The sequence below is a fragment of the Electrophorus electricus genome, chromosome 4, assembly GCF_013358815.1.
Source record: "Electrophorus electricus isolate fEleEle1 chromosome 4, fEleEle1.pri, whole genome shotgun sequence".
Lineage (NCBI taxonomy): Eukaryota > Metazoa > Chordata > Actinopteri > Gymnotiformes > Gymnotidae > Electrophorus > Electrophorus electricus.
In genome coordinates, this window is record NC_049538.1 from 30,218,716 (window position 1) to 30,238,682 (window position 19,967).

The following is a 19,967-nucleotide window of genomic DNA, read 5'->3' on the forward strand; positions in this document are numbered from 1 at the left end:
CAACGGTGCCACTATTTTTAAGTCTGTGTTTGCTGCATTTTCTGGCTTCGGTAGGCAGAGATAAACCTTGTGCTTTATGGATCTTTCATGACTCACACCAAACCCATAAGCCAAGCTTGCTCTGTGTGACACAGTCAGCAACCACAGCAACAGCAACAACGACATCAACAACAACAACAATAATAACAACAACAACAGCATCAACAACAGCAGCAGCAGCATCAACAACAACAACAGTGTCAACTACAACAACATCAATACCACCACCACCAACAACAACAACAACAGCATCAAAACAACAACAACATCAACAACAGCGTAATATGTTGTGACATGCTGTCAAAGACTGAAGCAGACCCAGCTGGACTTTTCTGATGGCAGCCACATCTGTACACATGTTTATGGGTTACTACCAGGTCATACCGTGAGGTACTTGGTAACGTCCACCGTGTGTCAGGCCATGCAGTTTTCATTTTAGTCCTTATAAGCAGTCACTGACATTAAAATCTATGTTATGTAATGCTCGTTCTCCTAAAGTACAATAAAGACACTTAGGTCTTGATCCACTATGGCGTTTAAGGATATCTATTACCATTATGACTGTTTTTTTCAGGTATGCCGTCATACGCCTCTGAGGCGCTAACATCAGCTATCAGTGAGGCACAGGTCTATGGACCACTAGAGGGCGACAGATTTTACCAACCAATAAGAGTGTTTGTTGTTGAGTTACACAAAAAATGCCACCAATTAAATTTCTGTATACACTGGTAACGGTACACAACGGTAAGGCGTTAATCATATGTTTAACATATGTTCCATATGTTAAAATGTAAAACGGGACGTAAACATTGATACAAAGTAATAGTGTACCAAAAAACTACATTTCCCAGGAGTACCTGGGAGAGGAAGTAACATATTCTACCGTCCACTTTTATTTTTCCCACACCCAGTTTTGTAGCTATGTGTTTTTGTGATACACTTGTACCAAGTTGGATCGTGGCTAATTCTTAACAGAATTGAGGAATAGTACAAGAACGGGTGTTTTGGAGGAGACCTTTAGCGACATTAGACACTGGACGAAATTTGACTTTCACCATAAAGCATGCGAATCACTAATTCGTACATTGTGACGTCATTACGTACACTGTGCCGTCATTACGGAATTCGTACCCCGTTTGTGAACCTGTCACGTGAAGCATGGACTCTGCAAGCGGGCGGCCAGCCTCGTCCATGTCAAAGCCTGCGCTGGAGTCTTCACTTCACCGCTCGTCTCAACTCGGGCGGGAGGTGTTAGAAAGAGCCAGAAGACGGTCCGCACGCTGGTCAAACCCTTCTGATGGCGGGAGGAAGCACTGCGAGGTAAAGTGTTGCAACTGTGAGCCCAGGGTTATGCGCAATAAAAGGGTGCGCGCTCCATTTCAGCGTTTACTGTGAAGGATGTTCTATTGCTAGATTCAGGAAGACCCTGCTGTCCATGCGAGACTGGACCGTGCTTTTACCAAAATAGTGGCGTGCATGGCAGAAACTACCATTCAGTGCCAGGTAAGAAAGCTGAGTGATCAAAATATTCCTGTTTACTCCGAATACCGGCAGGAGTACCGAGCCTGTGTTTCCTCCGCAGATGTTTCACAGCCGCGACACAGGACCAGAGCCCAGTGAGCGAGAGCAAACCCACGTGTGTCGCTTCCACTCTCAGCAGCTGGTCCGGATGTCAAGCCGACCTCAGGCCGGTGCCGTACCGAGCAAGCACGTTCGCTTTACAGTAAGCAGCATCTCCGGAGACCCCGGTGTTACCACATCAAATTAGGACCGATAATTGTTGATCTGTTGTGATGCAAATTTGGAAGTCGGAAGGACCAGCTACGACACTTAAGCCCCATGTAAGAACTGCATTAAAGGTTCTGTCTCCATGTTGTTGAAGGGGGTGTCTGAGCCAGAGGACTTCTTGATTGAAGTGTCTCCGGGGACTTATGCCATCACGGCAGCCTCACAAGACGCTGGACCACAGACCAAAGTGGTTCGCATCAATGCAGGAGAGAGCACACGACTCACCTTTAACCTCTGACCCTGTCAGGGTTTGGCACGGTGTCTTTCCAATTCCAGTGGCAGGGACAGAGAATTAGCGCATCTTTATGACTCACTCTGTTTGCACAAACATTGGCAGAAAGTTGAAGCCAACTGTGTGTAGTTCTTTTGGTGCACTCCTTAGATGTTCCTTAATGTATTTTTTAGGTACATCTGATAATACTCAGGATATATTTTAGTCAGCATTTTAAAAAGCTACATCAAATATAATGATTCATGGGGAGCAGAAAATTTGTGTGTAATGCCTTTATGTGATTGCATCTGCTGCATATATTTTTATATTTATAGAGTTGAAATTTTATTTTTTAATAACATTTTTATAACATTATTTTTATATCACAGTAATGTTTGCTGAATAAACTGCACAATACATCAGTTTCACAGTACATTGCCAAACACCAATATGTCCAATTTGTGAAAATCCCTTATGAAACTTGTGGATTTTTTTTCCAGTTTTATGGCTTGCTTTTTGATTATAACGTTGGTTTAGCTGAGATTTCTTTCAGCGCCAAAGCCAGTGGAGATACTGCCTCAGAATGAGGCATTGGTTCAGGACAACCAAATATCCCTGCTTTAACTGCTTTCACTGAGTCTGGCACCAGTTTAAATAATGAGCTGTGATTGGTGGGGGTTGATTTGGATGAGGAATACCCCAGATGACTGATTTTTCCAGGCCAAGTGTTGTTTACGTTTGGCGATGTTTTGACTGGCCCCCCTGAGAAATTAAGAACATTGTTAAATTTTACGTGATACAAAATTTCCTTAGGAGGTTTACACAAGAAAACCTACAATAAAGAGCCTACGAAGTATATGTAGCAGATGAGTAGGCCTGTAGTGGATTGTGAGTGTGTATGTGTTTACCAGTATGGACCGTTGTTGGGGACACTTACCTGGCTGACTGTGGTGTGGCTCTGGGGCGTCTCTTCTCCAGTACCTCCAGGCAGGCCTGCTCTGGGGCTCAGTGTGGGGCTGTTTCAGGCACGAGATGTCCGTGTTTACCGAGCGGCTCACCAGCTCTGACCCCGATGGATGGAACTTTTCAGTAGCCTTCCGGGCCTCGTCCTCGTCATCACTAGAGTCTGAGGATGATGGCAAACATAAAGGGGTCTTTGTCTCTTGGGAGCTTTGCAGCTCCTTCAGTTGGTCGCCTTTTCTCTCCAACGCCTCTGTCCTGCTCGGGAATAAACATGGGGCTAAGGCAGGGCAGCTTCTGATTGGACAACCACACGAGGAATACGTTGCTGAGAGGCGTGGATGTACACAACAGGGTGGAGTCCAGTCGATGCGGCTGCAGTGGGTGTGGCTTAGCCAACATGGTCTGAGGACACCGAACTGGAGGTCCATGATGATTCTCTCATGATGTGAGGCTGGTATCCATACAGCCAGGTTGTTCGGAATGTGCATTCTAATTCCATTCCAAAAGAGAACAAGCAGCCCGTCCCCCTCTCCACCTGGAATAAGACGACGGACTTGAACCTGCCGTTAAACAATCAGAGTTCAGTTGGAAACCCTTGCTTGGATCGGGATGCAGCCTTACCCTTAAGTGGGTCTCGTATTTCTGTGCCTGAAAGGATCCTGCCTGGCGCGTAGCTTCCCATCTGTAGCTCCAACGGTGCCAGCACGGTATCCCCTGGTGCTATAGCATGCCCATGTGCCAGAGAAATGTTTACCATGTCAGGCTGGCATGTCAACTGGGTCCACGCCATGTGTGTGCCTTGGGTCCCAGGTTTATCAAACGCCACCAGAAACATTCCTCCCCTGTCCTGCAGTCAACAGGGGTCCCATGATGTGAACAAGTCTGATGTGTTAAATGTGCTGATTTCACACTGATTGTGCAGTACCATGACTTTATGCTACAAAGTGAAAATTATTACTTATGATGCAGTTTTTTTTTTTCTTTCTTTCACCTGTTGCTGGTTTCCAATTGTCCCCATGTAGTAGAGTCCGTCAGCCTCCCTCCTGGCTAACACACGACAGCCTGGAAAGAACTCAGCACCTCTCATCACTCTAGCTGCAACACATGGTGTTCCAGTAAAGGGATTTCTGGTACAGCACCTGAAAAGAAATGCATTACTGTTTCAGATAGACAGGGGGCACAGTTGTAGCCAACTTGTTCCTGTACTCTTCAGGAATCCTTGCTCTCTTGTGGATTATAATATAGAGAGGATACCAATATGGTGAAAGATGGATTGCATGTGTGAGGTTGAAACACATTGCCTGACGCTGTCCGTCCTCTGAGGTTGATGGATCTTTAATCTGGCTGAGTGTATCTGTTGAGTGCAACAGAGTTACCTGTTAATAAAAAAATTAATTATGCACATGATATGCATATAATACGTTAGCCTGTAAAATAATTATATGGATGCTCAAGGAAAAACACTGGTGAATTTGGTAAACGGTCTTCATCATTGTTACAGAACTTGAATACTGTGAATACTGAGTAGTTTTTGAAGATTGCCAAAATATAGCTACTAAAAATGGGTCTTACCTTCTCAGATGTGCCATCTAAATTTAGAGACAGCCTGTAACAGCTCCCTCTAGTGGCTGCGGTGAAGCACTTCAAGAAGTCTGAAGTGTCACTGTCTAAAGCCTCTCTTTCAGATATGTAAAATGTATGAACAGGGCGTGTCTGAAAGGCAGACAGCGCATTCAGACATTTCTCTGCGTTGTCCGGAAGACTGTTGGTCACAAGGTGGACAGACTGACAGCCTGGATCAGAGAATGCCGTGGTTAGTGCTGTGAGGAGATCATTTCCAGGACTCGTCCTCAGAGTGTGGATCCAGCCTAGTGCCTCGTACACCGTATCTGGGGCACAAGGGATCATGTGATCAGACCACGGCATCACCTGAAAGGTACAGGAAGGGTTCAGTGTTGTTCAGTACTTTCAAAAAGGCTATGTTACAAGAGGAGCAGGTTACAGAAGAATAAATCAATTTAAATACATTCACGAAATTACAATCAAACAAATTCATGTTTTGTAGTGCAACTTTGTCATATTTTGTTTATTCTCAAACTGAGCAGTACACATTTCAGCAGTGTTTTTAGTGGTAGTGGTGAAGGTACTTGCTACTAATCAGAAGGTTGCTGGTTCAAGCCCCACCACTGCCAAGTTGCCCCTGTTGGGTCCCTAAGTAAGACCCTTAACCCTCAATTGCTCAAGTTGTATTCAGTCATACTTGTAAGTCGCTTTGGATAAACGTGTGAGCCAAATGCTTTCAGACAGGTACCTGTATATAATATAAACAATGTAATGTATATTTAAAGTCCTTGCAGAAACTGTTTCACAGACCTTATATGAAAAGGTGATGATGTTAAAGAGGGAGTTCCTGAGTGAAGCTTTACTGAGAAGAGTCTGAATGATCAGGTTCTTCACGGTTCCCAGAACAGTAGCCATGGCCTCAGAAGTGTCCAGTACAAGGGTCATGTTCCTGTCTCTGCCCATCAGCACTGGAATGACACTTTGACTCTCAGAGAGCTCATATCTGGATGCCATCACCACGCAGCAGATTTCACTCTGTGATTCACCCAAACAAACCTTATTTATAGCGGAACTTTCTATTAAACCAGGTTTCCCTTTGTGTGTAAAAGCACTGAAAGTGTTTAAAATATTTTAGACATTTTAAAAAAGGAAAGGGATCATACCTTTATGAATTCCCTAATGTATTTATGTCGTCTGCCAGCCAACCTCAGTGTTCATCGTACTCTGTTGTGTACTAGGGTTGCTATAGTGAGGCACCAACTTTGAGCAGGTTCGGGAGCGCCACCTAGTGCTCTTCAGAAGGCATTCCACAACACCACACAGAGCCTTGATTATATTTAATGTATATTAAATAGAATTTAATAGTAATTACATTCTATTTAATAGTAATGTATTTTTAAAACCCATAGACATCTGAGTTAATTTGAGCATAATCTCATAGCACACAAAATATCAGTGCCTAAGTAAACAGAATTTTCTCTCTCTGATGAGAGGTGTGATCACAGCTGTCATTTGAAGATTTTCTGTGTAATTGGCTTCATGTTGTGAGCTCTGTGCTATGTTAGAAAACTGAAGGTCACACCATCTGGTTCTGTGACTTTAAGGTCAGACCATACGTGCCTGTCAGAGGCTATTAAAACAGAATGTAAGAGATCAGAAAGTGTTTTGCGTTCACTGATTAATGATGATAGAAAAAAATAACTCACGTTTCATGCTAATACTGTTACTATACTGACAATCTTTAGTAATTATGGATGTGTGAGGAAAAGTAAATAAAGTATTAAATGAATTTAAACTCATAGCAGGGTAGGAAACAAGTAAACAGTAGAAAATGTCCAAATTTTATTCAAACCTTTCATTCAAACAGTCCCAACAGTTGCATTAGTTGAAGCCTTTTCCACTGACCCAAGTCCAGTTAATTCATTGGACTCTTAGTACCTTCTAATGAGTTTTTAATTAAAGCATGCTTGACAAAATTAGTCAACCAAAAGAATATCAGTACAGATTTCTAGTGAAGTATTCTAGTATTACACATATAGAACACCTCTGTAAACATTTTGAGATCCATGGCTATTATGAAATTAGGTGAATCAGGTGTATGGAAACAGAAAAAGCAGAACAATTATGCAGAGCTTTTAAAAACCCTTACTAATAACACAACTTATATTGGCTTTCAAAACAATGCTTCAGTGATTATGCTGTTATTGAACAATAACCTCTTATCGAGTATTACAAACAACTGCTTTTACCAGCGGTGCATCAATACTTGACTTATTCAACATAATGTTTTTACAGATGCCTTTATATGCTTCAAAGTGAAACGTGAAATGAATGACGCTTACTTCACATCGGGCTACAACTAGAGTTACAACCAGAATATGTTTCTGCTTTCTAAAGTATAATCCCTTGTATGCATTGTAACCACAGAATTGACAGCCATAGTCTGTTCAACTTCAGGATATTGGGAGGTAGTTTTAGACATTATCAGCACTATAGTTACTGTTAAACTTCAAATAGCTACTAAAAAAAGATATCAGTGCATGGCTAGTTGATATTAATATACATATAAACTCCTATATATACCATTTGTAACATTCTTCTGTGGTTTTCTAAGAATATCACAATTTTACCATTATAATAAGTACATAAATAAAAATCTACAGTTGTTTAATCTCTGGTAAATAAAGCATTTGTGAACATGTCACATGCTGTTTAGTGTAAGTGTGCGGTTGTTAAAGGAACATTTGGCCTTTATTTATAATGTAGCAGTAAACTGCTCATTGACCCCCATTTGCGTATAAATGCAGAATAAATTATGCAGATTTTGGTGGTGGGTTAGGAAGAATACACAAAAATACACAAGCTTTCTGCTCTGCACCAAAAGACGGTCTTTTCACCACATGGGAAAACTGTATCTGTAGATTCCTCCTATTCCATGGAGACTGAAATGTTAAGCAGAATGACAACATCAGATGAAAACAAAGGTAGAGACAAATTGTTTGGATGCAAGCATATTATTGTGGGTAAATGATGGTAGTATTGTGGGCAAATGGGTATATGTTGGTAGTATTGTGGCTATATGTTGGTATTATTGGGGGTATATGCTGGTAGCACTGTGGGAATAAGTTGGTAGTATTGCGGGTTATTGATGGTAATATTGAGGGTATATGTTGGTAGTATTGAGGGTATATGATGGTAGTATTGGGGGTATATTTTGGTAGTATTGGAGGTATATGTTGGTATTATTGGGGGTATATGATGGTAGTATTGGGGGTATATTTTGGTAGTATTAGAGGTATATGTTGGTTGTATTGGGGGTACATTAGCATTGTTATGATGCCAAAAATAATTCTTACCTTCATTTTCACGCCTCCCAGCAAAATGAATTTGTTCCCTTTCCGATTTTCCTATAATCAGCATTTGCTTTTCAATGTCAATAACACACTGCAGAAGGAAACATACCAGTACATTTTAAATTCTACTACAACTGGACGTTTTGTCTTTGATTCCCGAGTTTAAACACAGAGAGAGTTAACCTTCAGAGATGTGAGTGTCCTGGTGCCAAGGGATATGAACGCCCTGTCGATTTCTAGAATGTAAACCACATTCACTTTAGTGACAAGTCTTAATTGTCCAAAGCTGGATGTCTGTTCTTATGCGTGTCATACTGATCTTACCGACAACACTAAATGAAAGATCTGCCTTTAATTGTCCAATGACCAAATTCAGCTCGATGTGTCCGACGGCTGGGAGGCTGTGCAGGAGAGGCCCCACTTCATCTTCAGGTTTGCCGGCGATAATCTTTTCCTTTGCGCTGTAGGCCATAAATATTGTGCTTTAACTGATGCCTACGTTTAACTCTCGTTTAGCAGCATGTTTGCAATCAGCTGTTGGGTTATTCATATTGCTGGACACGTACCCAAGTTTTTCCACACTGAGTGATGAGATGAGGTTCTTGGCACAGCAAGTGTCTAATGTCACTGCCACTTCCTGCCCGAAGCACTGTACAGAGTAAGAAAAGAAGGAACAGGATGTAGTTGCAAAAAATAACTAGAAATATTTATATTCCTGAAATGTTCTCCTTCACACTGGTTTATCCTATTTGGGATGTTTACACAGTTGATGAATTAGTCACCTGACACACGACTTGGCAGAGGTCGTCGTCTGTGTCTTGTGCCTTGCTGTTAACGGCACAGTTCTGAACGATGCTCTTGTAAGGTGGTTTCACGGTGAGGCTGTTCAGGCGGTTTCGTGATAAATTAGCCTCCAGCAGTCGCCTCTGGAGAATGTTGTGGGGTTGCTGGTGAGAGAAAACCACACAAGTCATAACTAAAATCCAAAATTTAAACTGCAACACATCACAATTGAGCTACAACTGATTACCTACAAACAGAATAAAACATAAAAAAAACAAGGGGAAAAAAAACCACATAAATTTTAAAGATAATATATTCCAGTAAATTACATATATAATACACAATGGTATTGGTTTCATTTCAACTTTGGGGCGGAACACTGCTCACACCAGCCAACCTAACACATTAGATGAGTAGTATGAGCAGGATCATGCATCCCCCACCCCACAATAACAAATATACCTATAATATTACATATCCATATATAGTAGGTTGATTGTCAAGTTTGTTAACATTTTGCTTTGATGCGACTGTCACGCACAAATAATGCTAGAAAACAGAATACTATTAGGAAAGAAAGAAGGGAAAGAAATATTTATTTTACACCAAATGCAAATGTTTACTGAATAACTTATGTCACGATTACCGTTCACTTCTGTTTTTCTCGCGCTACAGAAACTGTATAGTATCCCAGGGTTTAACAATGACGTCATGGCACGAACGGACTATAACAAAACGTCTTGTCTCCGTAACCTCTTGCAAAGACGCAAAGCAACTGAGATGTCATTAGACATGTACATTATGATTTATTATTGCAGCAACTAGTACAGTGAAAAAGGTCTAAAATATTAGCTGTTTTAGTACATTACAATAAATGTGCATCTGGGTTAAAGCGATATTTTTTATCATACACTATACCACTTGGTTTACATACAGTCTCGTATTCTGTCATTCCAAATAAGCGCGTATAGTGTTGTATTTTTTTAAGATTTATAACTCACTCCTTCTTTTGAAGTTCCAAGTTTTTTAAGGCCATTCAAGGGCAGGAGTTCCGCTGAATCCTTGTGTAAAAACTGGACTCCCTGTTTTATCCTGCGTTGCTTGCGAAGAGCCGCCTCCTCTCTGATCTCCATGACGTTCCTGGTGCTGTCCGCTCGTGCCCCGGAAAACATCACTTCATCCGCGCGTGTCTGCCTCTGTATATGAGCAATATATGAGCAATATATGAGCACGGGCAGGGGAGGCGGTGGAGACCCCGTTGGTTCGTCACCCGACCCCCGAGGCACTCTGCTCATATCGAGTTCCTCCTGAAGTAATAGCAGGTAGACCTGGAAATCAGAAAACAGTCCATCCGTAGCAGCCTTAGCAGCGGAGGAGGAGGAGGAGGAGCGGTAAACACGCCAGCTGATTTCACAAAATCAGTCCACATTCATTTTGAAATAAACTATCTACCTTGGTAAAAAAAAAAAAAAAAAAAAAAAAAAATCTACCTGGGTTCAGATGTGTATTTGCTAGCTTGGCAGAGCATAACAATGGTGTGATAGGTTCATTTTGCCATATAAAGGCAGATAGCACAAGCTGTCGTCATCTCTTACTCTCTGTAAACGGTGTTGTAAACCAGGGTTGCTATTGGTAGGACAGTGGGCTGGTAAAGTAAATATTATTATTATTATTCTCCTTGATTAGATTTGTATGTTTATTGTTTATCAGACATAGACCGGAAAGGACTGTGGCATTTGTTCTTTTTTCTTTGATGTACAGGTATATGGGTGTTTTTATTAATGGTTCCCAGACATGCTTTTATGTGCGTGCGTGTGTGCGCGCGCGTGTGTGTTAAAGTAGGCTACGCCACATGTCTGTATAAGAGCACTATGAAATGTTCTTCTTATTTAAGTTATATTATTCCTAGATCCTGTACATATAAAGCTGTCGTCTTTCCCCCTTTAGTTCTATTATGCATAGTCCTAAACATAACGCATTATATAGGGAATGTTATTGGAAGAATGTTGGAAGATCAGTTTATATCTTGAGTTTGAACTTGCGATGTTTTGGGAATATGTCTCTGATTTATTTGAAACAGGCATACAGGCGATATGGACATATTTTATTTTTGCAAAATCACAGATAATTGTCTACATTAACATTTGGAACAGGCTATTGTTACAGCGACTGGGAGCCATCTGGGAGTTTAGCGCATCTGTTCCTCTTAAGCGGGTCTATCCCGGACTTCCCCACGCGCACTGCATTGCCCATACAGCCTCGCTACTCGAGAGTGGCTCGCGACTCAAAATGGCTGCGGACACACTCCTGAAACATCAGCAACTTTTGCTTTTTCTGTGAGCGCCAACAACGTGGTTCGAGTCTAAAAACACAAGAATGTTTATAGCTCGCCGTCCGCGTCCCCTCATAAATAAGGCCTATTCTAACGGAGTGTCTAGATGGCATTCGTGTTCATTAATCGGAAAACAATACAAGCCACAGACCAGAATGGCGTTATCATGGTGCCCCTGAACGTGAATACCTCCCCGTGTTTTACCCCTGAACGACGTTTGGACGATTGAACGCGTGAGGACAAGTTCAATCTCCGCGTTCGAGCCAATCAAGCGAGCAGCCGGGAGATGAGCCCGCCCTTTGCCGGGGACTACGCGCCTATTCACGTTCCGGGGCTGCAGTGTACGCAGCGCGTTTCCTGCCCTGGTGCATGGTGGTCGACGGAGGGGATTGTTGGAAATTCGGGAGGTTAGTATATAAATGTGTTTTCGCCGGTGGGCCTCGGTTCTCCAGCCGCTGCACGGAGCGCGGAGCGGAAGCCTTGTTCCAATAAAGCAGTGGACACGTATCGGAAACATTGTTTCACTCCCGAGACGCTGCCGGACGCGGCGCGATCATTGCAACATTGTAACCAGTTTCTCCCAGTTAACGCAGCACTTGCTAAGCCGCGTGAACTTCAGCTTTTCAATGGTATTAACTGGGAAAGCGAGCTGCGTCGTTCTCGGTAACCGAACTGCCACACACGAGCTGCGCAACGGCAGCTTTATGTAAGCTCGGACTGCAACGCCGGACGTTATTGTAGCGCATTTGCTAACACGTCCGGATAGTTTGTCATGCATTACATGAGCTGAGTTAGTTAAACCGAGGCTGTTCTAGTACGTTAGCGGCGTAGCAAGCGCTTAGTCCCAGCTCACTCTCCTATCTGTTCTGAGCTCCAGCGTAGTTTACGCATTCAGGGCTTGGATTTATACGGATGTGTTCATTCGGGTCGCCAACGTTCGGCGTAGCTAATGTGGGCTAGCTCGTTGGCTAGGACCGTGACACTACTGTTCCCTCTCCAGTTATTCAACCCCTACCCTTGCTTTTCAAGGCAGTGGATTATTAAAATTTCCTAAAATAAAGATAATAAAACACATTTCCTTTCTGTTTTCACTTTGAGTGTCAGCGCGGGCCTAAATTAAGGTGCGCCATAGCTGTAGTCTGGCATGTAGGGAAGACGCACTGGAATGTAATTACAGCCATGAAACAGCAGCGTTTAGTGGATTTTGCAGCTGTTCTGCTGGTTCGAGGCATTGTCGGAAATCATTTTAGTAGTGTAACAAAATATAAAAATGGAAATAAAATCTACAAAAAAATGATGCGGTGTTGTATATCAGCAGGCAAGACAAATCGATTATACAGCGGATTTCATAAAGCGAGTAAGTCCCAGTCTCTTTAGAGCGGAAAGACAAAATTTACTGGCCAGACTGGATATTACCTGTGATGTAATGCAGCGTTCACTGATTAAAAAACATTTTTGTTGTTGTTACAATGTTAAGATGTGCGGATGTCTGAGGGTGATATACTGTTGGCTGGTTGGTGTTTACAGGTAGACCATGCTCTTGGCTCAGATGAACAGACACACCGAGAGCATGGAGTTCCAGAGTGTTGATGGTGACCCCCAACAGGTCACCCTTTGTCTGACAGAGGCCGTGACCGTTGCGGGTGAGGCAACACCTGTTAGGTTCTTGATATTTGTTCCTTTCAGCCACTTCTGTTCAAGCCTGTAACTATACATACTTCACCTTACAGACAGTGACCACATTGAGGCTATGGATACAGTGAGTTTGCAGGCAGTGACTCTGGTGGATGGTTCTACAGCGTACATACAACACAGCCCTAAAGGTACATGGATAGGCCATTAATAACAATATACATGAGTGCATTAATAGAATGCCCTAAAGGTACATGCATAGGCCATTAATAACAACATAAATGAGTGCATTAATAGTATGCCCTAAAGGTACATGCATACAGTAACAGAATGCCAAAGGTACATAGATAGACCATTAATATGTTAATGGAATAAATTCTTACACTTTACAGTCCAACTCCTAAAACAAATCGACAGTGGATGAATTGCCAAGTAATCCAACAGTATTCCACAATACGTCTGTGAGGATACAATATTAAGCATGTGTGACTACTACAGTTGTGAGAACAAACATTTGGTAACTGATTTATGGTGTTGATCTCACCTCAATTCTGCAGTTTCACTTTCAGAAAACAAGATAATGGAAGGACAAGTGATCCAGCTGGAGGACGGCTCTGCCGCGTATGTCCAACACGTCCCGGTGCCTAAAGCAGGTACTCCATGCCTGGCCAAACCCGTGTCCCCGGGGTGCTTCCCGAACGAGCCTCACCTGTGACTGTACCTCATTACGCTGTGCTCAGTACAGCATGTTTCTACTTAAACGTGTGAAGATTATATCTTGTTTACTTTCAGTTGGAGAAGGACTCCAACTTGAGGACGGCCAAGCTGTGCAACTAGAAGATGGAACAACCGCCTACATTCATGCATGCAAAGGTATGACTTTTACCATACGTACTGGTTTGTGTAACAGCATACGCGCCTCTTTTTACACTAGTGAGTAACAGTGTATAGTAACTATATATGGGTGTATATTTCCTATTTCAGACACATATGATCAGGCTGGGTTACAGGCTGTTCAGCTGGAGGACGGGACCACTGCTTATATCCAGCATGTGCCTCAGTCCAGCACCATCCTAGCGATCCAGGCTGATGGTACCATGGCAGACCTGCAGACAGAGGGCACCATTGACTCCGAGACCATCAGTGTACTGGAGCAATACTCGGCTAAGGTAACACAGTACTTACCCTGCGTGTGCTCGTAGCACACTGTGATCACATGCAGTTAAACCTGTGTCACGGATGGAGCTGTCTGTGTTTAGAAGCCCGGTCTCTTAATAAACATGTGCTTTTCCAGATGGAGGCTACGGAATGTGGCACAGGACTGCTTGGTCGAGGTGACGCCGATGGCAGCGTGCATATGCAGGTGCCGTCACTCTTCACTCGTGATCAACGCTGTTCCCTCTCTGCTGTGTTTATTGATCACGTTCGTGTTTGTTTACGTTTGGAGTGTGAATGGCGTGCCCTGTGTTTGCAGATTGTTCTCCAAAGCCATGAGAGCAGATCACCCAAAATACAGCACATCGGGGAGAAGACCTTCCGCTGTGATCATGAAGGCTGTGGAAAGCTCTACACCACAGCACACCATTTAAAGGTATACCTCTATCGCAGTGTGTCCTTGCTGACACAAATAAGTACACCTATAGAATCCGTGAACTTTTTTATCCTAACAGTTTTGCCAGTACATTACCTCAAATACGTAACACTTACCTTTTTAATTGGTTTAAAAGGTACACGAGAGATCGCACACTGGGGATAAACCTTATATATGTGAACATCTGGGCTGTGGGAAAAAGTTTGCCACAGGTACAATTTAACATACAAATCTACATTAATATAATCATTTTTATTACATACTTTAAAATTCTGCATCATTACTCACTGAAGATGTGCTTACCCCTTAGGATACGGCCTCAAAAGTCATGTTCGCACACACACTGGAGAAAAACCGTACCGCTGTCAGGAGATCAACTGCCTTAAGTCATTCAAGACATCTGGGGACCTGCAGAAACACACACGAACACACACAGGTCTGTTACCGCTACTGCACCATGTTCTGAGCTCTCACGTAGAACTCTTGGCACTAATAGCAGCGGCTGTGATGCAACAGAGTGTCAGCAGTCAAAGCTTCCTGTGTTTTTATGGTTTGGTTTCTAGGGGAAAAGCCTTTCAAATGCCCATTTGAAGGGTGTGGAAGATCTTTCACCACTTCTAACATTCGAAAGGTTCACATTCGAACGCATACTGGCGAGCGGCCATACTACTGCTCTGAACCCAACTGCGGACGAGCTTTTGCCAGTGCCACCAACTATAAAAACCACATGAGGATTCACACAGGTACATAAATACACTATAAAAACCACATGAGGATTCACACAGGTACATAAACACACTATAAAAATCACATGAGGATTCACACAGGTACTTAAATACACTATAAAAACCACATGAGGATTCACACAGGTATGTACATTTTCCTCTTATTGTCTTAATAAACACACTATAAAAACCATATAAGATTCACTCAGGTACTTAAATACACTATAAAAACCACATGAGGATTCACACATGTACTTAATAAATACACTATAAAAACCACACGAGGATTCACAAAGGTACTTAATAAATACATTATAAAAACCACATGAGGATTCACACAGGTGCATACTTTTTCTTATATTGTTTAATAAACGCAGAAATGTTGCATAGCGGTTAAAAAGTCAGTCATGTGTGCCTTGATGGCCGAAGATGTAAACACTGTTTTGTTTTAGAAAAAAGTCACAGCCTTGTGTAAGCACCTGTGAGCACTCTTGTGTTTTCCTGGTTCAGGGGAAAAGCCGTACGTCTGCACCGTGCCTGGCTGTGACAAACGCTTCACCGAGTACTCCAGCCTCTACAAGCACCATGTAGTGCACACACCCTGCAAGCCCTACAACTGCAACCACTGTGGGAAAACCTACAAGCAGATCTCCACTTTAGCCATGCACAAGCGCACGGCCCACAACGACACGGAGCCCATCGAGGAAGAGCAGGAGGCCTACTTTGAGCCCCCGATAGGTCAGTGCTCACCGGGAATGAAACCCCACAGGGCCTTTGAAGCTCTGAGTCGTAAAGACATTGTGAGCTGGCCTAGATCAGGTCATACAGAAATGGTGCAGTGTGAAAGGTATGCATGGTTGTATGTGTGTGTGCAAGTGGAAATAAAATAAGGGCAAAGGGAGTCCCAGTTTAATTCCACATGTTAGATTTTGTATTTAATGTTATTAGATAACATTGTAAAGAATGTGCGTGTGCATACATGGACGTGTGTGTGTGTGTCTAAATGTCTTGATCAGAGGCCATTGATGACCCTGCATTAACGCTGACCCCAGCTGTGGTAGGAGAGGACAGTGGATCAGAGCAGGTTTCAGTGGGATCGGAGATCATGAGTCAGCAACATGTAGCCCTCATCTCTCAGGATGGCACAGAACAAGTCAGTGCTGCTCACTGCAATGCCAGAAGGCCGCCGTGTGATTTGTACAGCTTCTGTATGGTTCTTGTATTAACGACTGAATAATAGCATTTTTAGGTTTTGTTTGGAAAATGTGGGCAGCTGTTATGGAGACTGTGTCCTTTCAGGTGCTCTCTCAAGCCGACGTGCAAGCGATGAGTGGCACGATAACCATGGTAACACAAGAGGGAACCACTATAACTATCCCAGCACATGAAGCGATGCTTTCCACAGGAGAGGCTCATTCTGTCACCATGGTTTCAGCAGATGGCACAGAAGGACAGGTAACGGCTTGCGTTCAACGAGATGACCTCCTTTTCTGTTCACGTTAGTTGGACTGAGATGAGCCCTTTGATTACCAGTGCTGTGTACTTTTGGGGTTGTGTGTGCATCGATGCCTCTGTGGTGTGTCTCACAGGTGGCCATTGTGACGCCAGACCTGTCCGTGTTCCAGACGGAGGACGGCGAGCTGCTACAGGAAGAAGTTCAGCAGCAGACTGCCAGTTCTCATCCAGTCACATTGTTGGCTACCGCCAATGGCACACACATAGCTGTGCAGGTATCTGTCACGCACACACACACACAGCTGTGCAAGTATCTGTCTCACACACACACACACACACACACACACACACACACAGCTGTGCAGGTATCTGTCACACACACACACACACAGCTGTGCAGGTATCTGTCACACACACACACACAGCTGTGCAGGTATCTGTCACACACACACACACACAGCTGTGCAGGTATCTGTCACACACACACACACACAGCTGTGCAGGTATCTGTCACACACACACACACACACACACACACACAGCTGTGCAGGTATCTGTCACGCACACACACACACAGCTGTGCAGGTATCTGACACACACACAGCTGTGCATGTATCTGTCACACACACACACAGCTGTGCAGGTATCTGTCACGCACACACACACACACACACACACACACAGCTGTGCAGGTATCTGTCGCACGCACACACACACACACACACACACACACAGCTGTGCAGGTATCTGTCACGCACACACACACACACACACACACACACACAGCTGTGCAGGTATCTGTCTCACACACACACACACACACAGCTGTGCAGGTATCTGTCTCACACACACACACACACACAGCTGTGCAGGTATCTGTCTCACACACACACACACACACACACAGCTGTGCAGGTATCTGTCTCACACACACACACACACACAGCTGTGCAGGTATCTGTCTCACACACACACACACACAGCTGTGCAGGTATCTGTCTCACACACACACACACACAGCTGTGCAGGTATCTGTCTCACACACACACACACAGCTGTGCAGGTATCTGTCTCACACACACACACAGCTGTGCAGGTATCTGTCTCACACACACACACAGCTGTGCAGGTATCTGTCTCACACACACACACAGCTGTGCAGGTATCTGTCTCACACACACACACAGCTGTGCAGGTATCTGTCTCACACACACACACAGCTGTGCAGGTATCTGTCTCACACACACACACAGCTGTGCAGGTATCTGTCTCACACACACACACAGCTGTGCAGGTATCTGTCTCACACACACACACAGCTGTGCAGGTATCTGTCTCACACACACACACAGCTGTGCAGGTATCTGTCTCACACACACACACAGCTGTGCAGGTATCTGTCTCACACACACACACAGCTGTGCAGGTATCTGTCTCACACACACACACAGCTGTGCAGGTATCTGTCTCACACACACACACAGCTGTGCACACACAGAGCTGTGCAGGTATCGGTCACTCACACATACACACAGCTGTGCAGGTATCTGTCACTCACACACACACACAGCTGTGCAGGTATCGGTCACACACACACACACACACACACAGCTGTGCAGATATCTGTCACTCACACACACACACAGCTGTGCAGGTATCTGTCACTCACACACACACACACAGCTGTGCAGGTATCTGTCACTCACACACACACACACACACACAGTATATATAGCTGTGCAGGTATGTGTCTGTCTCCTCCACACACACATACAGGGGCGGAGTTCAGTGAAAAATAGTGTATTTGCCATGTCCATGTAATCTTCTCTAAGTGCAAATAAACAACTCGGATATTTGTTGGGGAGGGGCTAATGGATTATCCCTCTCTATCCACATGCTAAGAGCTGAGATCCTTTGTCTTCAGGAGCAAACAGAGTGGGGTTTATGGTTTAAAGGTGTGAGGGAATTAGGTTTAACTATTGCAAGCTGTTTTGTATTAGTCTGTTTCCAGCTGGGGCTACTCTCACAGTATGGGCTGAATAGTTAAACTTGCCCAAGCAACTTTTGATTCACTGTGTTGCATATTTTTATTAAACCACAGAAAATGTACCAGTTGTATCTTCTCAGACTTCTCTGCCGATGGAGCAGTAATGGGCTAATTCAACCGGTGATGATCTTAACACTGTTCTATTGGATACTGCCGATTAGAGATTTTGGCTACTGACTGACACCTGAGGAAAAGTCCATAAACCTTTGAGCAGTGACTGTCTGGTATAAAGACTGAGGGATGGGGTAGCTAAGTTGGAATTGGACAGAATGAAGTGAACTCGGAGCTGAAGTGCCTAATTTCAGACATGGTGTGAACTAGATATGATCTGATGAGATATAATCTAGATATGATCTGAAAAGGTATAATCTAGATACGAGCTTCACTGCTGTAATGCACCAGAAAAAAAAAGTTGCTCAGTGAGTGTAGACATTCAGTTGATTCACTCTTTATTTAGTACTGTATTTAGTAATGAAAATGTGCAGGGGGTTGGATTTATACACATACACAAATCTACCACATTTTGTATTGTTGAATGAGACAGATTTACTTCAATTATTAAAAAACACAATATAGTCAATGGAACAAAACATGCTATTGGTAAATAGGACATTTTACAGTATTCTGATTGGGTGTGAATGCTTGAAGGAATCTCTTTTGCTTTTGTAGCTTAGTGATCAGCCTTCACTGGAAGAGGCCATCAGAATTGCATCACGAATACAACAAGGAGAAAACCCAGGCCTGGATGATTAAAGCATGACATTCAATTGTGTGTGTGTGTGTGTGTGAGAGAGAGAGAGAGACTGACTACAGTGAACAAGTGTCAAATGTACAAATAAGTTTGTATTGCTATCATGAATGCTCTGTTTCAAAAGGATTGAAGATATTTTTGTGTGCATTTATGTACATAGCAATGTTTTGAAACTGGAATTTTTTGCTGTAAATATTTATTTGATTCCTCTATTGAATACATGACTTTTTAGGAACTTATGAGATTAACAAACGAGTATTATTTCATTTTGAGAAAGTTAGATTTGGGCTTCTGACTGAAAATAAAACATGATAAACTCTAACTCATACGAAGGCCGTGATACTTAACAAAAGACGCCAAATGAATGTATCATCATAAGCTATGATGTAATGATTGCAGTGTTTAGTTCTGTTCTTTATGTAGCAGGACGTTGCTGGCTGGTTAGCCTCCTAGCTAGCATACCTTTGTTTTGTTATGGGCGGAGACTTGCTCGTCGAAACAAGACCACGTGGCTACGACTACGTGACTACAATGACCCTGAAAATAACCAAGTATGCCGCATAAGATTAATATAGCTACATTTTCACAAAGGAAGTGTATAAAATAACTGATTATCAGTAAATGCGTGCTATCCGAATAATGTTACTGCAATCTAAACCTGCTCAAACTCAGCTCAAAAATATGCTGCATCATCTAATTATCACTGTACAGTAATCAAATATCTGTTTTCCCCA

General features: G+C 43.2%; 4 protein-coding genes across 11 annotated transcripts; 2 read left to right on the forward strand and 2 right to left on the reverse strand.

Moving 5' to 3' along the window:
* The first annotated feature begins 1,164 nt into the window (after window positions 1-1,164).
* On the forward strand, window positions 1,165-2,471 carry akip1 (A kinase (PRKA) interacting protein 1). Its single transcript, XM_035524833.1, has 4 exons — window positions 1,165-1,359; window positions 1,453-1,542; window positions 1,622-1,762; window positions 1,922-2,471. The coding sequence occupies exons 1-4, from the start codon at window positions 1,198-1,200 to the stop codon at window positions 2,063-2,065; spliced, it is 537 nt and encodes a 178-aa protein (XP_035380726.1). The 5' UTR covers window positions 1,165-1,197; the 3' UTR covers window positions 2,066-2,471.
* A 73-nt stretch (window positions 2,472-2,544) lies between these two features.
* Window positions 2,545-5,799, reverse strand: c4h11orf16 (chromosome 4 C11orf16 homolog). Of its 2 annotated transcripts, none has more exons than XM_035524831.1 (8): window positions 5,728-5,799; window positions 5,375-5,599; window positions 4,574-4,930; window positions 4,256-4,377; window positions 3,993-4,140; window positions 3,623-3,848; window positions 2,976-3,536; window positions 2,545-2,800 (listed from the first exon to the last, which is right to left on the reverse strand). In XM_035524831.1, exons 2-8 carry the CDS (start codon window positions 5,576-5,578, stop codon window positions 2,559-2,561), a joined length of 1,860 nt encoding a protein of 619 aa, XP_035380724.1. In that variant the 5' UTR covers window positions 5,579-5,599; window positions 5,728-5,799; the 3' UTR covers window positions 2,545-2,558. The 2 variants fall into 2 exon arrangements, with proteins under 2 accessions (XP_035380724.1, XP_035380725.1); XM_035524832.1 differs by having other exon boundaries at window positions 5,375-5,532; window positions 5,728-5,794.
* Window positions 5,800-6,384: 585 nt separating this feature from the next.
* Window positions 6,385-10,206, reverse strand: LOC113582303 (nuclear receptor-interacting protein 3-like). Of its 3 annotated transcripts, none has more exons than XM_027018007.2 (8): window positions 10,191-10,206; window positions 9,702-9,896; window positions 8,700-8,864; window positions 8,484-8,566; window positions 8,242-8,378; window positions 8,101-8,153; window positions 7,921-8,008; window positions 6,385-7,506 (listed from the first exon to the last, which is right to left on the reverse strand). In XM_027018007.2, exons 2-8 carry the CDS (start codon window positions 9,870-9,872, stop codon window positions 7,493-7,495), a joined length of 711 nt encoding a protein of 236 aa, XP_026873808.2. In that variant the 5' UTR covers window positions 9,873-9,896; window positions 10,191-10,206; the 3' UTR covers window positions 6,385-7,492. The 3 variants fall into 3 exon arrangements, with proteins under 3 accessions (XP_026873808.2, XP_035381372.1, XP_026873807.2); XM_035525479.1 differs by lacking the exon at window positions 10,191-10,206 and adding an exon at window positions 10,029-10,182; XM_027018006.2 differs by lacking the exon at window positions 10,191-10,206 and having other exon boundaries at window positions 9,702-10,182.
* A 1,160-nt stretch (window positions 10,207-11,366) lies between these two features.
* znf143b (zinc finger protein 143b) lies at window positions 11,367-19,559 on the forward strand. Of its 5 annotated transcripts, XM_027018021.2 has the most exons (17): window positions 11,446-11,695; window positions 12,348-12,389; window positions 12,560-12,675; window positions 12,763-12,855; window positions 13,222-13,317; window positions 13,457-13,537; window positions 13,649-13,833; window positions 13,959-14,027; window positions 14,139-14,255; window positions 14,392-14,467; window positions 14,566-14,691; window positions 14,819-14,998; window positions 15,491-15,718; window positions 15,997-16,133; window positions 16,280-16,435; window positions 16,570-16,710; window positions 19,152-19,559. In XM_027018021.2, the coding sequence occupies exons 3-17, from the start codon at window positions 12,567-12,569 to the stop codon at window positions 19,233-19,235; spliced, it is 1,878 nt and encodes a 625-aa protein (XP_026873822.2). In that variant the 5' UTR covers window positions 11,446-11,695; window positions 12,348-12,389; window positions 12,560-12,566; the 3' UTR covers window positions 19,236-19,559. The 5 variants fall into 5 exon arrangements, with proteins under 5 accessions (XP_026873821.2, XP_026873822.2, XP_026873819.2 ...); XM_027018020.2 differs by lacking the exons at window positions 11,446-11,695; window positions 12,348-12,389 and adding an exon at window positions 11,367-11,439; XM_027018018.2 differs by having other exon boundaries at window positions 11,446-12,389.
* Window positions 19,560-19,967: the final 408 nt, after the last annotated feature.